The sequence below is a fragment of the Neoarius graeffei genome, chromosome 13, assembly GCF_027579695.1.
Source record: "Neoarius graeffei isolate fNeoGra1 chromosome 13, fNeoGra1.pri, whole genome shotgun sequence".
In the NCBI taxonomy this organism is placed as follows: Eukaryota; Metazoa; Chordata; class Actinopteri; order Siluriformes; family Ariidae; genus Neoarius; species Neoarius graeffei.
In genome coordinates this window covers 75,106,331-75,127,480 of record NC_083581.1, presented here as the reverse complement: position 1 = coordinate 75,127,480, position 21,150 = coordinate 75,106,331, and the positions used below count along the sequence as shown (strand labels likewise).

The 21,150-nt window shown below is 41.8% G+C and overlaps 1 protein-coding gene across 1 annotated transcript in view; it reads left to right on the top strand.

Annotated features, from left to right (window-relative positions):
• hmgn3 (high mobility group nucleosomal binding domain 3) overlaps window positions 1-20,863 on the top strand; it is a 43,838-nt gene extending 22,975 nt beyond the window's left edge. The window contains exons 5-6 of the mRNA XM_060938516.1: window positions 11,314-11,421; window positions 20,088-20,863. Of these exons, the coding sequence (XP_060794499.1) occupies window positions 11,314-11,421; window positions 20,088-20,129 (150 nt within the window). The 3' untranslated portion in view covers window positions 20,130-20,863. The remainder of the gene's footprint in view (window positions 1-11,313; window positions 11,422-20,087) is intronic.
• The last annotated feature ends 287 nt before the right edge of the window (window positions 20,864-21,150 follow it).

Genomic DNA, 21,150 nt, shown 5'->3' with positions numbered 1-21,150 from the left:
CCCGGGCCTGGCTCCAGGGTGGGGCCCCGGCTGCGCCATACCGGGTGACATCACGGTCCTTGATTTTTTTTTTTTTTTCATTTCCATAAGGGGATTTGGTGAACTGCTCTTGCTCTGGCCTGTCACCTAGGACCTGTCTGCCTTGAGAAACCCTAACAGGGGCATAATGCCCCCGACAACATAGCTCCTAGGATCATTCAAGCACACAAACCCCTCCACACAATAAGGTGGCAGTTCTAGGAGGGGACCAGCTCTATACCCTTCATAGGGTGCTTGAGGGTTCATGGGAGTTTGCCCAACCAGTCCACATGTGCTTTGTGGATCTGGAGAAGGCATTCGACCGTGTCCCTCGTGGTATCCTGTGGGGGGTGCTTCGGGAGTATGGGGTTTGGGGCTCTTTGCTAAGGGCTGTCCAGTCCCTGTACGAACGGAGCAGGAGTCTGATTCGCATTGCCGGCAGTAAGTCAGACCTGTTCCCAGTGCATGTTGGACTCCGGCAGGGCTGCCCTTTGTCACCGGTTCTGTTCATAATTTTTATGGACAGAATTTCTAGGTGCAGCCAGGGGCTGGAGGGAATCCTGTTTGGGAACCACAGGATTTCATCTCTGCTTTTTGCGGATGTTGTTGTCCTGTTGGCTTCTTCAAACCAGGACCTTCAGCATGCACTGGGGCAGTTTGCAGTCGAGTGTGAAGCGGCTAGGATGAGAATCAGCACCTCCAAGTCCGAGGCCATGGTTCTCGACCAGAAAAGGGTGGCTTGCCCTCTCCAGGTTGGCGAAGTCCTGCCTCAAATGGAGGAGTTTAAGTATCTCGGGATCTTGTTCACGAGTGAGGGAAGGATGGAGCGTGAGATCGACAGGCGGATCGGTGCAGCCTCCGCAGTGATGCGGTCGCTTTACCCATCCGTCATGGTGAAGAAGGAGCTGAGCCAAAAGGCGAAGCTCTCGATTTACCGGTCGATCTACGTTCCGACTCTCACCTATGGTCATGAGCTTTGGGTAATGACCGAAAGAACAAGATCGTGGATACAAGCGGCTGAAATGAGTTTCCTTCGCAGGGTGGCTGGGCGCTCCCTTAGAGATAGGGTGAGAAGCACAGTCACTCGGGAGGAGCTCGGAGTAGAGCCGCTGCTCCTCCACATCGAGAGGAATCAGCTGAGGTGGCTCAGGCATCTCTTTCGGATGCCTCCTGGACGCCTCCCTGGGGAGGTGTTCCAGGACACGCTGGAGGGACTATGTCTCTCGGCTGGCCTGGGAACGCCTCGGTGTTCTTCCCAAGGAGCTGGCCGAGGTGTCTGGGGAGAGGGAAGTTTGGGCTTCCATGCTCAGACTGCTGCCTCCGCGACCCGGCCCCAGATAAGCGGAAGAAGATGAGATAATACACAGACGATTGAGCGCCAACAGCGTGAAGCGAAACTAGGGGAGTGCGAGGGCATGGCCCCCCTCCCGGGAAGCTTTTTGAAAATAGATGCTCTCAGGTGCATTTTCAGGGTCTCTGAGAGGTTTTAGATCCATGATTATAGGATAGATTTTACCAGTGTTTCAATGATTTCTGACCTAAATAGTATTAATGTATACACATTTACTTAAAGTTCAACATGCAAGTTTAACTGTTTTGTTATAGATTATTGAGGTCTGTGATAGATTGAAAATCTACGGGGATCCCTTAATTACCTCTGATCAAGTCGTGTTGTAACAAAAATGTGCATGAAAATATGAACAGTGGTTTGCTCCATCTTCTGCAATCCAGTGAAGAGAGTCGATCATCATGACCTCCTGTTGATCACAAAGGGATCTGAACCTAAGACCTGCCACCTTAAAATAAGTTGCTGTATTACTATAACTGTAATGATTTAGAATGTTTCTGATGCAATTACCGTAATATATGTATAACTAAGATGCACTGAAAAGAAAAGTAAGGCAGCTGCATATTATAAAGTTTAAATTTTGGCACTTTATTAAATGGACTAGATTAAGATTAAAACATATTTAAAGGAAAAGAAAACTTAATTCATACATGTAAGTTTGCAGAAAGGTTATGTACTTATAAACACATTCATGAAGGGAATTTGTTAAGTGTCAAACGTAGCATAATTTCGAATAATAATGATAAGCATATTTGGTAGTGTGATGTCACTGTGAGCCTTTAACGAAAGAACAACACTGGGGAACAATTTGAAAAAAATTTTCTGTTGAGTTAGATTTTTATGCTGATTAAAACTAAAATTGGCATGCTGATTCCAAAATTGCAGTCAGTTTTATTTAATTTTTTTATTATTTTTTTTTCTTCTTGCACGTCAAGTTTTTTCTCCACAGCTTACCCTCCAGATAAGCAAAATTCCACTGATTAGCTGTAGTGAGACTATTTGAAGGTTATGGAAGAACGTTATCAGGGTAGATGGGATGTACATATGATGGCTGACTATTGTTGGAGCATCAAACGCGATAGTCCTCAAGTTGAACACTCCAGAAAGAGCTATAAACATTAAATTTTACCTTAACTACTTGCACGGGCTTACACGGGTGGTGTAGTGGTTAGCACGGTCGCCTCACAGCAAGAAGGTTCCGGGTTCAAACCCAGCAGCCGGCGAGGGCCTTTCTGTGTGGAGTTTGCATGTTGTCTGTGTGGGTTTCCTCCGGGTGCTCCGGTTTCCCCCACAATCCAAAGACATGCTGTTAGGTTGACGTGGGGCGGCCTTGGGCTGAAGTGCCCTTGAGCGAGGTACCGAACCCCTGACTGCTCCCCGGGCGCTCTGGTGTGGCTGCCCACTGCTCTGAGCGTGTGTTCACTGCTTCAGATGGGTTAAATGCAGAGGATGAATTTCACTGTGCTTGAAGTGTGCATGTGACAAATTAGGTTTCTTCTTCTTGCACACAATTACAATTACAGTAGCCATATCCTTTGTAAAAACATAAGTGTTAAATAAACAATGCAGTCATGCCAGTTTCTTTCATATTTCATTGTATATCAATATTTTGTAAATTTTTATAAAAACAAGCACATATCTGTTAAGTACAGTATTTTTCATATTTTTTAAGAAAACAGGGATCCTATAGTTCAAAAACTTGACGTGATGGAGAAAAACTGAGATCAGTTTTGGATTCCGCACCCAAAAATTAGGTAAAAACAGCTGTCAGACCTAACTCAACAAAAATTGTGTTCCCCAGTGTAATCCGGAGCCGCCTTTTTTTTTCCCCCCCTGTGTGTTTGTGTAGTTTGATGTTTGTTTGAGTGTTTTGTCCACCGGTTGTGGTGTAGCTCCGGACCTAGTTTGGGCGTCGGTTCCCTCCAGGCCTTGGTTCGCTGTGGGTGATGCCTGCGCTCCCAGCTGTGGACTGCAGTGAGCTCGTTGCTCATTTAACATTCGTGGTTGTCCAGCGCTCTGCGCTTTAACGCTTGGCGTGATGTTCCGAGCGATGTTGCTCGGTGGTGTCGTGGCGGCTGTGCAGGCGGTTTGGGACACACCAGCGCTCTGCGTGGCGGAGCCTCTCTGCTCGCTGTGTGGATCCATGGTGTGGTGTTCGGGCGATGTTGCTGACGGCAGCGGTGCTGGAGATGTGTGGGACTTGTTTTCATGCGCCTTTTGGTGGGACTGTGGCTGCTACACCATGGGAATTACATCGTGACCCCTACTTGGTGGACTTTTTTTTACTTTTTATTTATTTATTTATTTATTTATTATAATTTTTATTTATTTTTTTCTTTCTTTGTCTACTATTTATCTGTTGTGTGAGTGAGTGAGTGAGTGTGTGTGTGTGTGTGTTTGAACTTCCTGGAAAGCGTCTTTGAGTACCATGAAAACCGCTATACAAAACAGATGTATTATTATTATTATTATTATTTTGTTAAATGGATCCCAGTGATTTTGGATCACGCTGCCAAAAATGCTGATTATTATTTGAAATTATGCTATATTTGACACATTTGGACAACTTCACTTCGTGAGAATGTTTATAAGTACGTAATCTTTCTGCAAACCCAAACTAATGAATTAAGTTTTCTACTCCTTTAAAGCAGATTAATTCTCCTCGGCTTTTGCTTGGCCCAATGTTAGGCAGCCCTCTCATATGGCCCTTTTCCACTACCCTTTTTCAGCTCACTTCAGCTCACTTCAGCCCGACACGGCTCGCGTTTCGACTACCAAACAGCAGCACGACTCAGCTCGCTTCAGCCCTGCTTAGCCCCTAAAACTCGCACCGTTTTGGAGTGGGGCTGAAGCGAGCCAAACCGAGCTGAGTGAGGCTGGCGGCGTGAGCAGACACTCCCCTGTGCACTGATTGGTGAGGAGGAGTGTCCTCACATGCCCACACACGCCCCGCGAGCGCGCTGGGATCTGTAAACACCGTAAACCCGGAAGAATAATTACGAATTACGAGAATTTCTGAAGCCTTATGCGCCTCGCCTCATCTATACGCTCTTGCCAGTATCTGTTGGCGTTGTCGGTGACAACAAGCCACAGCGCCAAGACCAGCAACACTAACGACTCCATGTCCTCCATGTTTATTGTTTACTATCCGGGTCGTGAGACTACCGCTTAAAAGATCACTGATGTCACTGTTTGCGCCGCCTAACGACATCACGTGACGTCCACCCACTTTCGCTAACTCCACCCAATGTGTCCACCCACTTCCAGCCAGCATGGTTCAGCGCGGTTGTAGTCGAAATGCAACTCCAGCAGCCCCACTCAGCTCGACTCAGCCCAACTCAGCACGGCACGGCTCAGCCCAACTCAGCCGCGTTGGTAGTGGAAAAGCGGCAATAGTCCGTCTCACTGTCATCCATGCTGATGTGGATCAAATTGTCCAGCGAGTCTCCTAGCTTATTAAAATCAGTCGGCTTTGTCCATCTGGTGGGGGACGACATCGGCAGCCAGTGAGATCACTTATAATGAATCGGAAAATTCCGGGATGTCTGACGTTTTCTTTCGATGTTTTTATTGGACGGTTTGAACACGTGATCTTGACATAGCCAACAGATTAGTTTGTTTACATCATACCACGCGGACATATTACTTTGACAGAATCGACACAAACGTTGGAAAAAAAGACGGCTTGTTTAACACAAATATCAATCAATATGTAAATGGATCTGTTATTTGCTCTCCTATGTATCTCGTTACTTGTGGGTAGGAAATTTAACGTATCGGTATAAATCTAAGCGTATCGGATTTTACCTAAAGCGACTAAGCGTATCAGCAGGCAGAGCAAGCGTATCGGGCCCAATATGCTAAAACGCTTTGGGGAAAACCATGCTTTACGATTTCTTGCTGAAATGATGAGATGCATTTGAGAGAGAGAGAGAGAAGGGGTGTTAAGTTCCCTTAACCTGCTCAAAGTGCAGTTTGAAATTATGAACTAAAAAGCGAGTAATAGAAATGTGAATTAAAAAAAAAAACACCTCAGGTATTGCAAAAATGTTTTCACGCTCACATGAGGTGGTTTTTCGGACAAGTTGATAAAGCAATATTTTTGTAAAATGGAAAAACGTTGTTTGCATTTAAAATCAACATGAAGAGGAAACGGAAACGCGGCTTTTCAGAAAAACGAATGCTCAGTAAGAGCTACCGCGAGAAAAGAAAACCCAGGTATAATCACACATCACTCAGTGGGAACACAGATTATTGGCAGTTGTGTTTTGTGGAATTTTTTAAAATATTGTTTCTATTTTGCACAAAACTGCAGTGAAAACCTGGCGAGAGAGAGAGAGAGAGAGACTGATGAGCGAATGACTGTTCATCACAGCTGGAGAATAAAAGTGATAACAGGAACTAAATTGTCTCTCAGATGTTCCCCAAGATTATATCTGAATTATAAACGGTTAAAAATGTACAGCATTTTGTTAATTAGTAAATGAAACCTTATAATTGTTGGAAAATCGCTGTGGTATAAGCAGAATAACATTCCAGACCGTGTAGTTATAAGAAACAGTGTTGTCGAGTCATTAAACCTCGAGTCCAGTCTCGAGTCTCCAGTATTCAAGTCCAAGTCATTAAAGAAAATTTCAAGTCGAGTCCGCTCTTGATCCGAGTCGAGTCTGGGAACAAGACTCCAACCGCACCATTTGACGGTGGCTGTTTCAGTGCCATTAAGTTAAAGGAGAACTGAAGTCATTTTTAAACTTGCTTTATTTCTTAATTAACGTGTTATTCAATTACGTTTTCGGTTTTATTAACCTTATATCGTGACTCGTATTGGCATATTATATTACGCTTATCGACCTTTTCAGCTTTTAGCCATGTTGAATGTAGTTCGTTTGGTCCACGGCAGGCGTCGCTTATCCGCACGATCTTCACCAGACTTGTGCGAGACTTCAAATGTGACGTGTCAGCGCCGCCATTTTGAAAGCTGTTTACACAGCGGCCAGATCGCCATATCATTCCAATTTAGGTTCATTTCGAGATTTGCCAGCTTCATCAGCGATGGAGTGTCAGTCAGTCCCGCGTGCTGTGGTGCGTGCATCTGAAGGCGCGCCAAATGGACTCAGGCACGCACGCCGTGAACAAGGCGGAACTGTGTGTTTGCCTGTTTAACGGCTGCGCTGATGCATTTGCATCGCGAAGTATTATGATACGCATGACCGAGCCTTTCTACCCGTCGTCTTGATTTCCTGTTTCGCGATCCTTGTGCCTGTTTCTCGTTCTTGTCCTCGCTTAGCCTTTGATGTACTGTTTGCGCCTCGACTGACCTTTCTGCCTGTATTCTCGTTTTTGATCGAGCCTGCCGTTTTGGATTGTTTGCCTGTGTGTATATTGTCTCACTGTATATATATTCTGCACTTTATTAAACTGTATACTTCTGCACATACATCCGCCTCCCTCACATACGTGACATGGAGATTATTCCATACGACTTCGAACCAACATGGAGTAGAGAAGAGTTGGAAAGACGACAGGATAAGGACGAGTCCGTCACGCTGGTATTTACGTCATTACTGTCGCACAATTAAAACGTGCCAGATCAGGCGGCTGGTGGGTTTTCAAAATAATAAACACAGGCATGTATTTTTGTGATAAATACATATTATACCGAGCGCATTTCACACAATCCTCAATAAGGTTTCGGACACCACTACAAAATGGCGTCCACACTATATAGTGCCCTATATAGTGAGTAGGGAGCGATTTCGGACACAGGGAAAACTTCCGGCTTGATTACATCAGCATTCGAAAGAGGGCGTGAACGTCTTTTGACAATGTTGGCGATTTTGATTTCCGCTGTACGTTTTACTTCCGTCCTGCGATGTCTCGCACAGGTCTCAACGAATCTCGTTTACGGCCATTGCTTTGACATATGGACTGATGTATCTCGCCTCGTCTTTCGCTTATCCGGGGCTGAGTCGCGGAGGCAGCAGTCTGAGCATGGAAGCCCAAACTTCCCTCTCCCCAGACACCTCGGCCAGCTCCTCGGGAAGAACACCGAGGCGTTCCCAGGCCAGCCGAGAGACATAGTCCCTCCAGCGTGTCCTGGGACACCTCCCCAGGGAGGCGTCCAGGAGGCATCCGAAAGAGATGCCTGAGCCACCTCAGCTGATTCCTCTCAATGTGGAGGAGCAGCGGCTCTACTCCAAGCTCCTCCCGAGTGACTGTGCTTCTCACCCTATCTCTAAGGGAGCGCCCAGCCACCCTGCGAAGGAAACTCATTTTGGCCGCTTGTATCCGTGATCTTGTTCTTTCGGTCATTACCCAAAGCTCATGACCATAGGTGAGAGTCGGAACGTAGATCGACCGGTAAATCGAGAGCTTCGCCTTTTGGCTCAGCTCCTTCTTCACCACGACGGACCGGTAAAGCGACCGCATCACTGCGGAGGCTGCAGTGAGCCGCCTGTCAATCTCACACTCTATCGTGAACAAGATCCCGAGATACTTAAACTGCCTCAAGTGGAGGACTGATATATTACAGAGCATATTTCAAACACTCATAACTTGCTATAGCAGCGACAAAATAGTGATCAATATTGCATTCCTATATTTAATAAAGTGAGAGAAATAGAATTTTGCTAATAAAAAAATTTGCCTTCAGTTCCCCATTAACATTAGTTCCTGAACATGGCGTATGAACAGGTGAATGTGCTTCTCTTTGTCAGGGAGTGTGAAGTATTCTGTCAGAGACGGTTGGGAGACGGCTGTAAGTGCAGAAGGTGTGTTTATTAATACAAGTGAAGACGGTAAACAATCCAGAACGGCAGGAAAAATCGTAAAACGGTGAAACAGCCGATAGGTCAAGCGACGCACAAACAGGCTATTGTAGACTCGGCAGAATCAAAGACGAGAAACAGGAAATCAGGGATCAGGAAACCAAACAAGGAAATAAGGCTCGGTAATGTATCAGCAACGCAACTCAATACTTCACAAAGTAAGTGTGTTTTCACAGTTTTTATACAGGCACACCGATTACGCCTTAACCCTGTGAGTCGATTACGGTGCGCGTGTGCGAGAGTCCGCTTGGTGCGCGCGCTGTCCAGAGCGCGCCCGAGAGTCTATCTGATGCACATGCCAAGGTGCGCAGGTGTGACACTCTTGCACAAATTAGTACCAAAAAATAGTGTAGATATAAATATCTTATGCCAAATCATTATGCCATGTTACAAAAAACAAAGAAAAAATCCAAGTCCTCGTGGCCAATTTACGAGTCCGAATTCAGTTCATGTACGAGTCCGAGTCATCAGTGTTCAAGTCGAGTCGTGAGTCCTTAAAATTAGGGCACGAGTCGAACTCAAGTACTACAAGCCTGGTAAGAAAATAATGTTCCACATCATTCATTTTGTAACTTCAGCTTCGAACTTCAGAAGGTGTTCGTTACCTCTAATGATAAACGAAGTGTAAATACGAATAACTTGAAGTTCAAAAGACTGAATGAACACTGACGGAACCTTTACACACAGTTTGTTCTGTTCCTTCATGAGTGTATATATACACACAGGGAAAAGATATAAGTGGTAATAAGTTCTTGTGGTAAATTTTATGCGGTTAACTGTGGATACAGCAGGTCAGAGTTGTATGTACTGTATATGGAAGCTGCAAAAAGTTTCACACTTAAAATATTTACACGCAGAAGACTTTTAAAAAGGGAGATGAATTTAACTTGCAAAGAGGTAAATATTCAAATAACTCAATCTGCATGAAAACAAATTCCAAAGGTAAAGCTGAGACGAGATTGGTCTTCTTTTTGACAACTTCGAATCAAATGAAATCCAACCTTTTTTTTTTTTTTTTCAAAATTTGAACAAAAAGTTCACAAGACATTTTTTTCCTCATAGTAGAATTACTTTATTGAAGGAGGCTAATCATGTTTGCCTTAATTAACATTTAACTGACTGTTTTACAGTGTTGCCTGAAAGTAACCACATGCCTACAAGTGCTTTATTCCTTACATATTCACTACATTTACACTGGTGCTTGAAAGTTTGTGAACCCTTTAGAATGTTCTATATTTCTGCATAAATATGACCTAAAACATCATCAGATTTTCACACAAGTCCTAAAAGTAGATAAAGAGAACCCAGTTAAACAAATGAGACAAAAATATTATACTTGGTCATTTATTTATTGAGGAAAATGATCCAATATTACATATCTGTGAGTGGCAAAAGTATGTGAACCTCTAGGATTAGCAGTTAATTTGAAGGTGAAATTAGAGTCAGGTGTTTTCAATCAATGGGATGACAATCAGGTGTGAGTGGGCACTCTGTTTTATTTAAAGAACAGGGATCTATCAAAGTTTGATCTTCACAACACATGTTTGTGGAAGTGTATCATGGCACGAATAAAGGAGATTTCTGAGGACCTCAGAAAAAGTGTTGTTGATGCTCATCAGGCTGGAAAAGGTTACAAAACCATCTCTAAAGAGTTTGGACTCCACCAATCCACAGTCAGACAGATTGTGTACAAATGGAGGAAATTCAAGACCATTGTTCCCCTCCCCAGGAGTGGTCGACCAACAAAGATCACTCCAAGAGCAAGGCGTGTAATAGTCGGCGAGGTCACAAAGGACCCCAGGGTAACTTCTAAGCAACTGAAGGCCTCTCTCACATTGGCTAATGTTAATGTTCATGAGTCCACCATCAGGAGAACACTGAACAACAATGGTGTGCATGGCAGGGTTGCAAGGAGAAAGCCACTGCTCTCCACAAAGAACATTGCTGCTCGTCTGCAGTTTGCTAAAGATCACGTGGACAAGCCAGAAGGCTATTGGAAAAATGTTTTGTGGACGGATGAGACCAAAATAGAACTTTTTGGTTTAAATGAGAAGCGTTACCTCCAAGCTGGTGTGCAGGACTGATCAACAGTTACCGGAAACGTTTAGCTGCAGTTATTGCTGCACAAGGGGGTCACACCAGATACTGAAAGCAAAGGTTCACATACTTTTGCCACTCACAGATATGTAATATTGGATCATTTTCCTCAATAAATAAATGACCAGGTATAATATTTTTGTCTCATTTGTTTAACTGGGTTCTCTTGATCTACTTTTAGGACTTGTGTGAAAATCTGATGATGTTTTAGGTCATATTTATGTAGAAATATAGAAAATTCTAAAGAGTTCACGAACTTTCAAGCACTGCTGCAAATGTAGTGACTATGTAAGGAATAGAACACTTGTAGGCATGCGGTTATAGAAAAACAATCAAGGATGACGTGATGTGATGCTGCCCAGTGTGAAGCAGAGATAGTGTTACCACTCTGAAGCCACTAACAGCATGTCCTGAAGTGTTTTATTCTTCTTATACCATAACAGTTTGCTGAGAATAGTTTTCCATTTCTTACAGAGACAGACAGACATCGCACTTTTTATCCGTTTATAGTTAGATTTAATGTTGTTGGATGCTTGTGAGACAAGTTAGTTCAGGTTCTTACTTGCGTACCAAAGTGCTGACACTGGAGACTCCTTCCCTAAATGTTTTATAAACTCTCTTGCCTTATATAAAGCATCATAAATCCATGAGTAAGTTGTTGCAGTTGGCTGTACTATCCGAGCTGCTGTTAGAGAAAATTAATCAACAACCTCTGACCAATCAGAATCAAGTGCACGGAAAAAAAACTGCACAAAATAGCAGTTGGAGATAAGATTAAAAAAAAAATACGATCTTTGTGATTTGTAACGCGTTTCATTTTTATGGAATGAGAGCAGATAAATGATACGTTATGTAGAATACACTCACAGATTTACTTTGAACTTTCCTTTCCACCTTTATTTACGTTCCGCTGACCTTCTGCCCCGTTCGTACCCCCTGAAAGCTCGGTGCGATTTTGCAGCATTGTGTAGCGCAGTGACGTGATGTCGAATTGAGACACTGAGTCCTGATTGATGTTTGCAGAAGGCATCCGACGACAAAGCGGCAAAAGGGAAGAAGGGCGGAGCCAAAGGGAAGAAGGAGGAGAAAGAGGCGGTGCCCACTGAGAATGGAGAGACCAAGCCAGAGGGGGTGAGAGTTACTTTAAAACACTTTTTTTTTTTTTTTAATAATGAAAATGAAAAGAATCATCATTATTATTATTACTTAACATGCTCACAAATTAAAAAAAAAATTGACGTAGCCTTTTTTTTTTTTTTCCCCAAAGCATTATGCATTATGATTTGTTTAACTAGTGCGGAAATATTTGTCTTGTAGAAGCTTTATAGATGATTCAATGACTGAGGCGAGGCGTCATTTGTGTCCCACTGATATTAGATTTATTAATAAGAAAGTAAATAAAGACAAAAGACATTGAAAGTGTCCTTTACAGCAACCTACACTCACCGGCCACTTTAATAGGAACTTGTTCTTGAGTCTGAGATCCCTGTTCTTGGCTGCAGGACTGGAACCCAGTATGGTTTTCTGTTCTGCTGTTGCATGCTGTGATGCTTTTCTGCTCACCACGATTGTAAAGAGTTGCTATGAGTTACTATATCCTTCCTGGCAAAAAAAAAACAAACCCACAAATCTGTCCATTTCCCTCTGACCCTCTCTTATCAGCAAGGCGTTTTGTTTCCACCCACAGAACTGTCGCTCACTCACTCGGATGTTTTTTTATTTTCACACCATTCTGTCTGTGTAAGCTCTAGAGACTGTTGTGTGTGAAAACCCCAGATCATCAGCAGTTTCTGAAATACTCAAACCAGAAATACCCATCTGGCTCAAACCAACAGCCACACTACAGTGAAAGAAAGAAAGTCACACTTTGAGATCACTATTTTTCCCATTTGGATGTTTGAACATTGTGAACATTTAATTAATTAACTGAAGTTTGTATCTGCATGATTTTATCCATCAAGGGATCGGCTGATTTAGAGAACCGCATTAAAAAAAAAAACGCAGGTGGAGGTCAGGGGGTTCGTAATAAAGTGGCCGGTGAGTGTATGTGTATATTTCAGTTAAATCACTTAATCAGATCTTTACTGCGCTTAGAAAACAATATTCTGCATTTCCAAAGTCGCTTTATTTTGAAATCTCATAAAATGCTGTAGAAAATCTATTATTTTTACATCAATGTGCGAATCTGTGTACCGTCTCTTGCTCACGTGTGCGACGGCGACAGCCTCGTCCAACTCTGTGACCTGACCGCATTCACGCCGGTGACATATTCGGATATATCACAAGTCACATGTTCAACAGGAATTTCCTAAAGCTCATGAGAAGAAGAAAATTCAGTTCTCTTGTTTAGTTTTGTTTTTCCCCCTGTATTTTCAACAGTATTGTGTTACTGAGTGACGAGATCAACCGTGTTGCTGTAGCCCAAACTATAAGACACTAAAATGATTCATTATTTTAAAAAAATAATAATAATACGTTGTTCAAATGCACTTAACATCGTCATGACATTAGCACGGATGTTGCTTAACTACATTTTTGTATACTTGGTCATTTTCAGCTAAAAAAAAAAACTCAACGCTGGTATTCATTCAAAAGCAAAATACTAGCAATTTCAGCAAAGATAATGCATGAGATGGGTTCAGCCGTTTCTGGTTTAAATGCAAGATTTATTAGAATGAATGTTTTAAAAGTTGAACAGACGTTAAACACTGAAACTGCATGTGATAAAGATGTGAGTCATCACGAGTCGCATGTGAAAAGTGTTCATGTGGCTTTTCTGTCACAGCGTTAAGCAACGTCTCTTTAACGTATCGTTTAAGAGAGACAGGATGTTACATGTAAGATAAACAGGAAGTTGTTGTAATCTTTCTGATTCGAGCAGCATCATGATTATTCATTTTATTCAATTTGTGTAAATCATATCCATCTAACGTTCATTTCCCAAACATATCTCTCTGTCTCTCTCTCTCTCTCACGTGCACACACACACACACACACACACACACGTAGATCTGCATCTCTCATTCGTCTGTCACTGTGTCAGCTCCGAGAAGTCCCTCCCCCACCCTGCTGTCCATCACAGGACAGAAGGAGAGCGTGAGAGTAAAGGGTACGAGAGTGTGAAGAGTGTGTGTTTGGATATGTCACTGTGTTCAGCTGTAAATCTACGTTGTGTGTTGGCTGCATTTGGACCTTCTCACAAGGTGCAGTGCAGAAATTTCTTACCGTGGATCCATTTGTTGAAGATGAAACTCGGGGGCGGTCCTTTTTGCCCTTTTTTATTTTTCCAGATTAGGTCACGTTTGCCTGAAAGTGTTAGTGAAATTAAAATCGGTGTTTCAGAGATTTTTGTTTCTGTCGCTTAGTGTTCTGGACACCAGGCGATGGGAGACAGTATCTGGGGGGGGAATTACTTTGGGGGATATTCTCTCTTTTTAAAGTTTGGAGAAAAAAAAATAGTCAAGTGTTTTCAGTGATTCACATCGAGTCAAAAATTTGAACATCCAGTTTCCTACAATATGACAATATACGGGTAATTGTTATGTCACGGTATGCTTTCCTGGATATCACGATCTTTTCATAATTGTTTTATATAAATTTAATTACAAGCTGATTGGAAGCAGATGAATTGCTGTTAAAGTGTTCTAGTTATTCGTTAACTTTTTTTTTTAACATGAATATTTTTTTAATTAAGATTTTTATATTGAAATTCTCACATCAAAATTTAACTAATTACTTTTCTCCTTTTCAGTTTTAAATGCCATTTTTTTCTAAATAAGCCTTTTATTAATTTTAGGATTTTATATATAACAGCTATTCCATGAAATCAAGTCGTACATGAGCTGATAGCCGACGAGGCGCGTAGCACCGAGTCGACTATAGTCCGTGTACGACGCGATTGAGTGGAATAACTGTTTTATTCTATCCACATTCACTGGATTTTGAGAAATGGAGCATTTTTATTTTTTGCAAATTTGATCAAATATTGATGAAAATAAAATTTGATGAAAATATCAGGAATTATTATCCATACAGGACACTTTTTCAATGGAATAAAAACGTGTTCTATTCCCTTCTAGCGGGTTTCATTCATTTGGTTTGATAGCATGCAATATTGTTAGCATATCGCTTATCCTACGTGTATTACGTCACTCTACTCTACCCAATGGAGGATGAGCGTTGAATATGGTTTATGATATTGCATGGTTGTCAAGACAACATGACGTCACACGTCAGACACGTAAAATTTCTGCCCTAGTGAGCGACTGGGACAATTTGTAAACAAACATGGCCGTCAGGTTTGCTTCGTTAAAGACGGAAGATTTTGAAAGAATTTTGAAAGAAAAAGACGCGTTGAACACCCGAAAGGAATGTGTATGAATAATAATAATATTGGCTGGCTTTTTTTCATGGTGTATCAGATATATTCCATTCAGCTGCTCGTCTTTGACTTGTTCAGTATCATGCTAGCTGAATGGAATATATCCAATATACCACGAAAGAAAGCCAGCCAATATTATTTAAATATGTCACTCAGATCCGTGATGTATTTCGTATGAAAAATGCGAGTTTTTCCAACACCAGAAGATAAACTTCATATCTTCAAGCCAACATTTAATTTTCTTATTATATCGACACATTCACAAACAAAAAGTCCCCAAATTTATCAAAACAGTTCATCGATTTCCTCACGAGTGACACATAGAGATTTGTGTCACGGTTCTCCATGTCCTGGATGGAGCTCGAATGAAAATACAAGTGGTGTATTTCCCAGTAAAACACTCGTGTCCATATATATATATATATATATACAACCCCGATTCCAAAAAAGTTGGGACAAAGAACAAATTGTAAATAAAAACGGAATGCAATAATTTACAAATCTCAAAAACTGATATTGTATTCACAGTAGAACATAGACAACATATCAAATGTCGAAAGTGAGACATTTTGAAATTTCATGCCAAATATTGGCTCATTTGAAATTTCATGACAGCAACACATCTCAAAAAAGTTGGGACAGGGGCAATAAGAGGCTGGAAAAGTTAAAGGTACAAAAAAGGAACAGCTGGAGGACCAAATTGCAACTCATTAGGTCAATTGGCAATAGGTCATTAACATGACTGGGTATAAAAAGAGCATCTTGGAGTGGCAGCGGCTCTCAGAAGTAAAGATGGGAAGAGGATCACCAATCCCCCTAATTCTGCACCGACAAATAGTGGAGCAATATCAGAAAGGAGTTCGACAGTGTAAAATTGCAAAGAGTTTGAACATATCATCATCTACAGTGCATAATATCATCAAAAGATTCAGAGAATCTGGAAGAATCTCTGTGCGTAAGGGTCAAGGCCGGAAAACCATACTGGGTGCCCGTGATCTTCGGGCCCTTAGACGGCACTGCATCACATACAGGCATGCTTCTGTATTGGAAATCACAAAATGGGCTCAGGAATATTTCCAGAGAACATTATCTGTGAACACAATTCACCGTGCCATCCGCCGTTGCCAGCTAAAACTCTATAGTTCAAAGAAGAAGCCGTATCTAAACATGATCCAGAAGCGCAGACGTCTTCTCTGGGCCAAGGCTCATTTAAAATGGACTGTGGCAAAGTGGAAAACTGTTCTGTGGTCAGACGAATCAAAATTTGAAGTTCTTTATGGAAATCAGGGACGCCGTGTCATTCGGACTAAAGAGGAGAAGGACGACCCGAGTTGTTATCAGCGCTCAGTTCAGAAGCCTGCATCTCTGATGGTATGGGGTTGCATTAGTGCGTGTGGCATGGACAGCTTACACATCTGGAAAGACACCATCAATGCTGAAAGGTATATCCAGGTTCTAGAGCAACATATGCTCCCATCCAGACGACGTCTCTTTCAGGGAAGACCTTGCATTTTCCAACATGACAATGCCAAACCACATACTGCATCAATTACAGCATCATGGCTGCGTAGAAGAAGGGTCCGGGTACTGAACTGGCCAGCCTGCAGTCCAGATCTTTCACCCATAGAAAACATTTGGCGCATCATAAAACGGAAGATACGACAAAAAAGACCTAAGACAGTTGAGCAACTAGAATCCTACATTAGACAAGAATGGGTTAACATTCCTATCCCTAAACTTGAGCAACTTGTCTCCTCAGTCCCCAGACGTTTACAGACTGTTGTAAAGAGAAAAGGGGATGTCTCACAGTGGGAAACATGGCCTTGTCCCAACTTTTTTGAGATGTGTTGTTGTCATGAAATTTAAAATCACCTAATTTTTCTCTTTAAATGATACATTTTCTCAGTTTAAACATTTGATATGTCATCTATGTTCTATTCTGAATAAAATATGGAATTTTGAAACTTCCACATCATTGCATTCCGTTTTTATTTACAATTTGTACTTTGTCCCAACTTTTTTGGAATCGGGGTTATGTGTGTGTGTGTGTCATGATTTTTGACATTTTAGTTTTCTGATTAAATGAAACACTGCTGTATTGCTGCCCATTTCAGAGCAAATCTATATATTTTGAAGATTTTTTTTTTGGTCATGTTTTGAGGTGGGTCTTGCTCTACAGTAGTAGCTTGTTAGCAGTAATCGTTGTTTGTTGGTGCGTTTTTGGCAGTACGTCTTCCCGCACACTGATCACTTTTCCAAACTAAAAAAATAATCATTGATTTTTGAAGACAGATTAATTTGTACAAGGTTGCGATTATATAACTGGCACTTCTCGGAAGTGTTTTACAAACTTGAGCTGGAAAATGGCGCTTCCTCAGACTCGGTGAGAACACTATTCTGTCTTCATACACCGTCAGGGCTTCTTCATCAGTCTGAGTAAGTCAGAAGCTCTCGTTAATCTCTTCGCAGTTCTCCGTATTTAGTTAGCTCACTGAGCTACTGTCAGGTTTGTTTCGCTACGGCGCACCTCGAAGGCTATTTAACACTCTATAATACACACTCTAATACCACGTCAGTCAGACTTTCAGAAGGACATATGTGAGCAGACGGATCAAATACCAGCTAAGGAGCCGTTTCATGGTGAGGTTAAATTGTAAATAAACTGATTGCGGCTGTGGTAAGATCCGTAATTAATGTCTGTTTGTTAGCTATGAGATTTATGAAGCTTAAACTGATGTCTCTGCGTCGTATTTATTACTTACAGTATCATCCGCGTGCTGAGATGTTACCTTGAATGTTGCTAATCCATCACAGGGTCTGTTTTTGGTGTAATTGAAGGTTGTGGTGTTTGTATAATAGATGAATAGGTCTGTCAGTGTAAATGATTATAGGGCTTTGCTTTGTATTTCCACGTCACACTGCTGTGAGGTGAACATGGCTCGGAGCCAGCGTAATTATACAGGACGGTGATCATTCATTCAGATGAACCTCTCACTACTCGATGCTCAGATTGTGTATATTTGCACTGCCTGATATTAATTGAGTACTGGATGTTGGCCAATCATGATGATGATGATGTCATATCAGGAATAGGCCATTTGGAGGAATTGGTCCCGTGTCAGTTTTCCCCGTAGCAATAATCCCGTGGTGAGCAGGCTAACTTGACATTCCTTGACAGCCATAAGAGTTTGACTGGCGACGCGAAGCAATCCATTTCTATAATAGCTGTTTTTACCTTTTCTGCTGTCTCTTTTGACCCGAATTTTCGTGTGTACTTGGAAAAAGTTTGTATTTATGCCTCCGCCACCGTACGGTGCAAGTAAAAACAGCTTGTTTTGAGCTCCGCCTCCACTGAGCCTCCTTTTTAGCCTCAGCAAATCCAAGTGTTTAGTTTAAAGTCCAAGTCAGTCGTGTACATCGTGATGATATTAATTAATGGAGATTGTTGTGTCGCTGTAATTTTTGGAGGCTTTATCTTTGCAGGAATGAATGTAATGAAGTGCCACACAGGGATGAGAATTTTCCGTGGATCTGCGGAATTCCGAGTTTTTCCCGCTGAAAATGTCATTTTTGTGAAACGTGTAAATCCATTGAGAAAATTTCCGGGGGGGGGCGTAGAGGTCGGCGCGAGGCGAGGCTTGCGGTGGTACAAGCAGGCAGGACCGACCGACCGCCAGCATCTTTCGGCAACGCTCATCACAAAATTAGTTGCAGCTGTGATAACGGAAATCGTCATTGCTTTCTTCAATATTTATGCTAACGACAACTCACGACGATTTCCGGCAACGTTTTGGCACTAGTTTCATCTCACTTCTACAATTCACGGAGAAACAAGCTATACGTACACGGTTTTGATCACTTCTTAAGTTCTAGTTATTTTGGTTAATTTTCAAACTTGCTTCGCCAATATGGCGAAAGTTTTGGACCGCAAAAATGAGGATCGTGCCAGGGAAAACGATAAATCGAACGGGATAAAGAACTGTTTCCGATGGGCATGGCTCGATAGTAGCGTTACCGTGCAGATAGGGACACAAACTGTGACGACGTGCCTGACGGAACATATCCGAAAAGTGGACGTGCCGGGAAAGGTTCTGTGCTCAGATACGATCAATTATGGAAACAGAGGAGCTAGAAACATCCAGGAGCACATCAAAACAAAAAAGCACAAAGGTACGTTTTACTTAAATTGTCAAAGATAGAGTCAGGAGGAATCGAATATATCGTTACGGTTACCTCCATTATCGCTCACGATATATATAAAAAATTATATCTGAAGGGATTTGTTATCTTAAAGTTTATAAACGTTTTAAACCATCATTGAATTTGAAAACATATATATATATATATATATTAGTGCTGTCAAGCGATTAAAATATTTAATTGCGATTAATGTTGCGACTGTCATAGTTAACTCGCGATTAATCGCACATTTTTGTCACATGAAAAACCATTATAATTCTCTTATCAGCATAAAGTGAATGGGCTTGCTCACCGTTCGAACTACGGGGGTACTCGGGGGATCCGAGATCCCCTGAAACAGACATGAGATCCCTTGAAAACATGACTTGGGAAATGTTGGGGGGTCTCTAAAATATTGGCAAAATGATGTTTATTGACATAGCAATCGTGTGTAATGGGAAGCATTTGCATATCCGAAGTGAGCGCGCGATGGAGAGCCGCGCTCTGAGACAAGCACGAGCACCCCCCCCCCCCCCCCCAAGGGAATAAAGGGACACCCCCCCCGAAATATCGGCATAGTTCGAACACTGGTTGTACCAATGTTTTGTTTTGTTTTGTTTTTTATTGCAGAGCATAACATGTCTTGTCACAGCCACTGCAAAGTGGGGCTGGAGCCGCCGATGGGAAAACGAAACCTTAGTCGAGCACCGTGGCTCTTCGGGGGAGGGCAGAGGACTCTGGCTATGTGGGGCGTGGCATCATGTCACAGAGCGTTAATCTCGCGATAAAAAAATTATTGCCGTTAAAATTGAGTCAAGTTAACGCGTTAATAACGCGACATTTTTGACAGCACTTATATATATATATATATATATATAAAATATAAAATGTGGGAAAGTTGGCAGACGTTTCAGAGTTTTTTTTAAATGTCCCATTCTCATCCCTGGCCACATGCTTTAGATACTTACAGTAAAAGCTCATTAATTTAATTTGGATTTTTTTTTTTGCTTTGCAGTGTTCATTTTAAAGTTATATACGTGTATCAGTGTGTCTGCTTTCTTTTGTGTGTTTGTAAGAAAGTGTGGTAATGACGTACTAACGCGCGTGGTTTGGGTTTAACAGGATTTACAACTAACGGATTCTGTTACATTTTTCACAGCAGGAAAATTCAACAAGTGCAATAAAGTGATCCCTCTCTCTTTTTTTTTTTTTGTTCCCCCTCTTGCTCTCTGTTCAGGAATCCGCGACCACTGAGGCCGAGGAAGAAGCTAAGGAGTGACTCGAGTTGGTTTTCCGGGAATTGGAAAAGACATTTTTTTATTCTTTATTGAGTATTTTGTAAGATGCTAACTTTTTTTAGACTTGTCATTGTAGATTTACTTAGCTAGCTCACACTCCTACCAGAAGTCCCTGTTCTACTCTGTTATCACCAGATCGGACAGATCTGTCGACGATAAACGAGAAAACGTTGTTTTTGGGGGTTTTTTTTTTCTTAAATGTTTCACCAGCAGCAGCCATATCAGTTAATAACTTTGTAGTCGGTTGGAAACCTGCGTCTTACGTCCCCTCCAGTTACGTAACAACACGTGCTTAATGTTTGTGCCGCACTGAATGAGTCATCTGGACATTCAGGCTCATAAGTTTAGTGTTTATTTTGATTCTTCTGGGTTTTTTTTTTTAATTATAATCTCTTGTATAATGTATAATAATAATGTCGCTGAATGAGAAAGATGCGACTGAAAGAAGGAAAAAAAATTGTTTCCAGTTTTTTTTTAATCCTTTTTAATGGGCAGATTGGGACTTGTGGACACCTTTTGATTTTTTTTTTTTAATTGCTAATTTGAATATGATCCTTAACGAAATGGCACACAACCATAGCAATAAACGGAGGGTGCTGAGAGTGACGTTTGTTCTGAAACTGAACCTGACGTGCTTCTGGAGATCCGCCTGCCTGGCTGGCTTGGGATATTGTCTGTGAAAATGTGTTTTCAAATAAAACCATGAAAGGAAAAAGAGGTGCTGTGTATATGGGTGGTGTGGGTGTGGTTATAAATAGTTCTGCTGATGTCACTTTCTGAGTGATGTTTGCGTGTATAGAGGTGCAAGTTTCTGGTTCCCTGGTTTGAGTTTAGAGTTTTAACCCAATAGAAAACTGCTGGAGATCCAACCAGCAGCCACAAAGGCCTTTCATTAGGTTTTCATTCGGCACGTGATCCTAAACTACCACTACCACACACACACACACACACTAAATACAATTGCTGATGTCAGGAAGTGAAAGGTCAGCAGTGTTGCAAAGG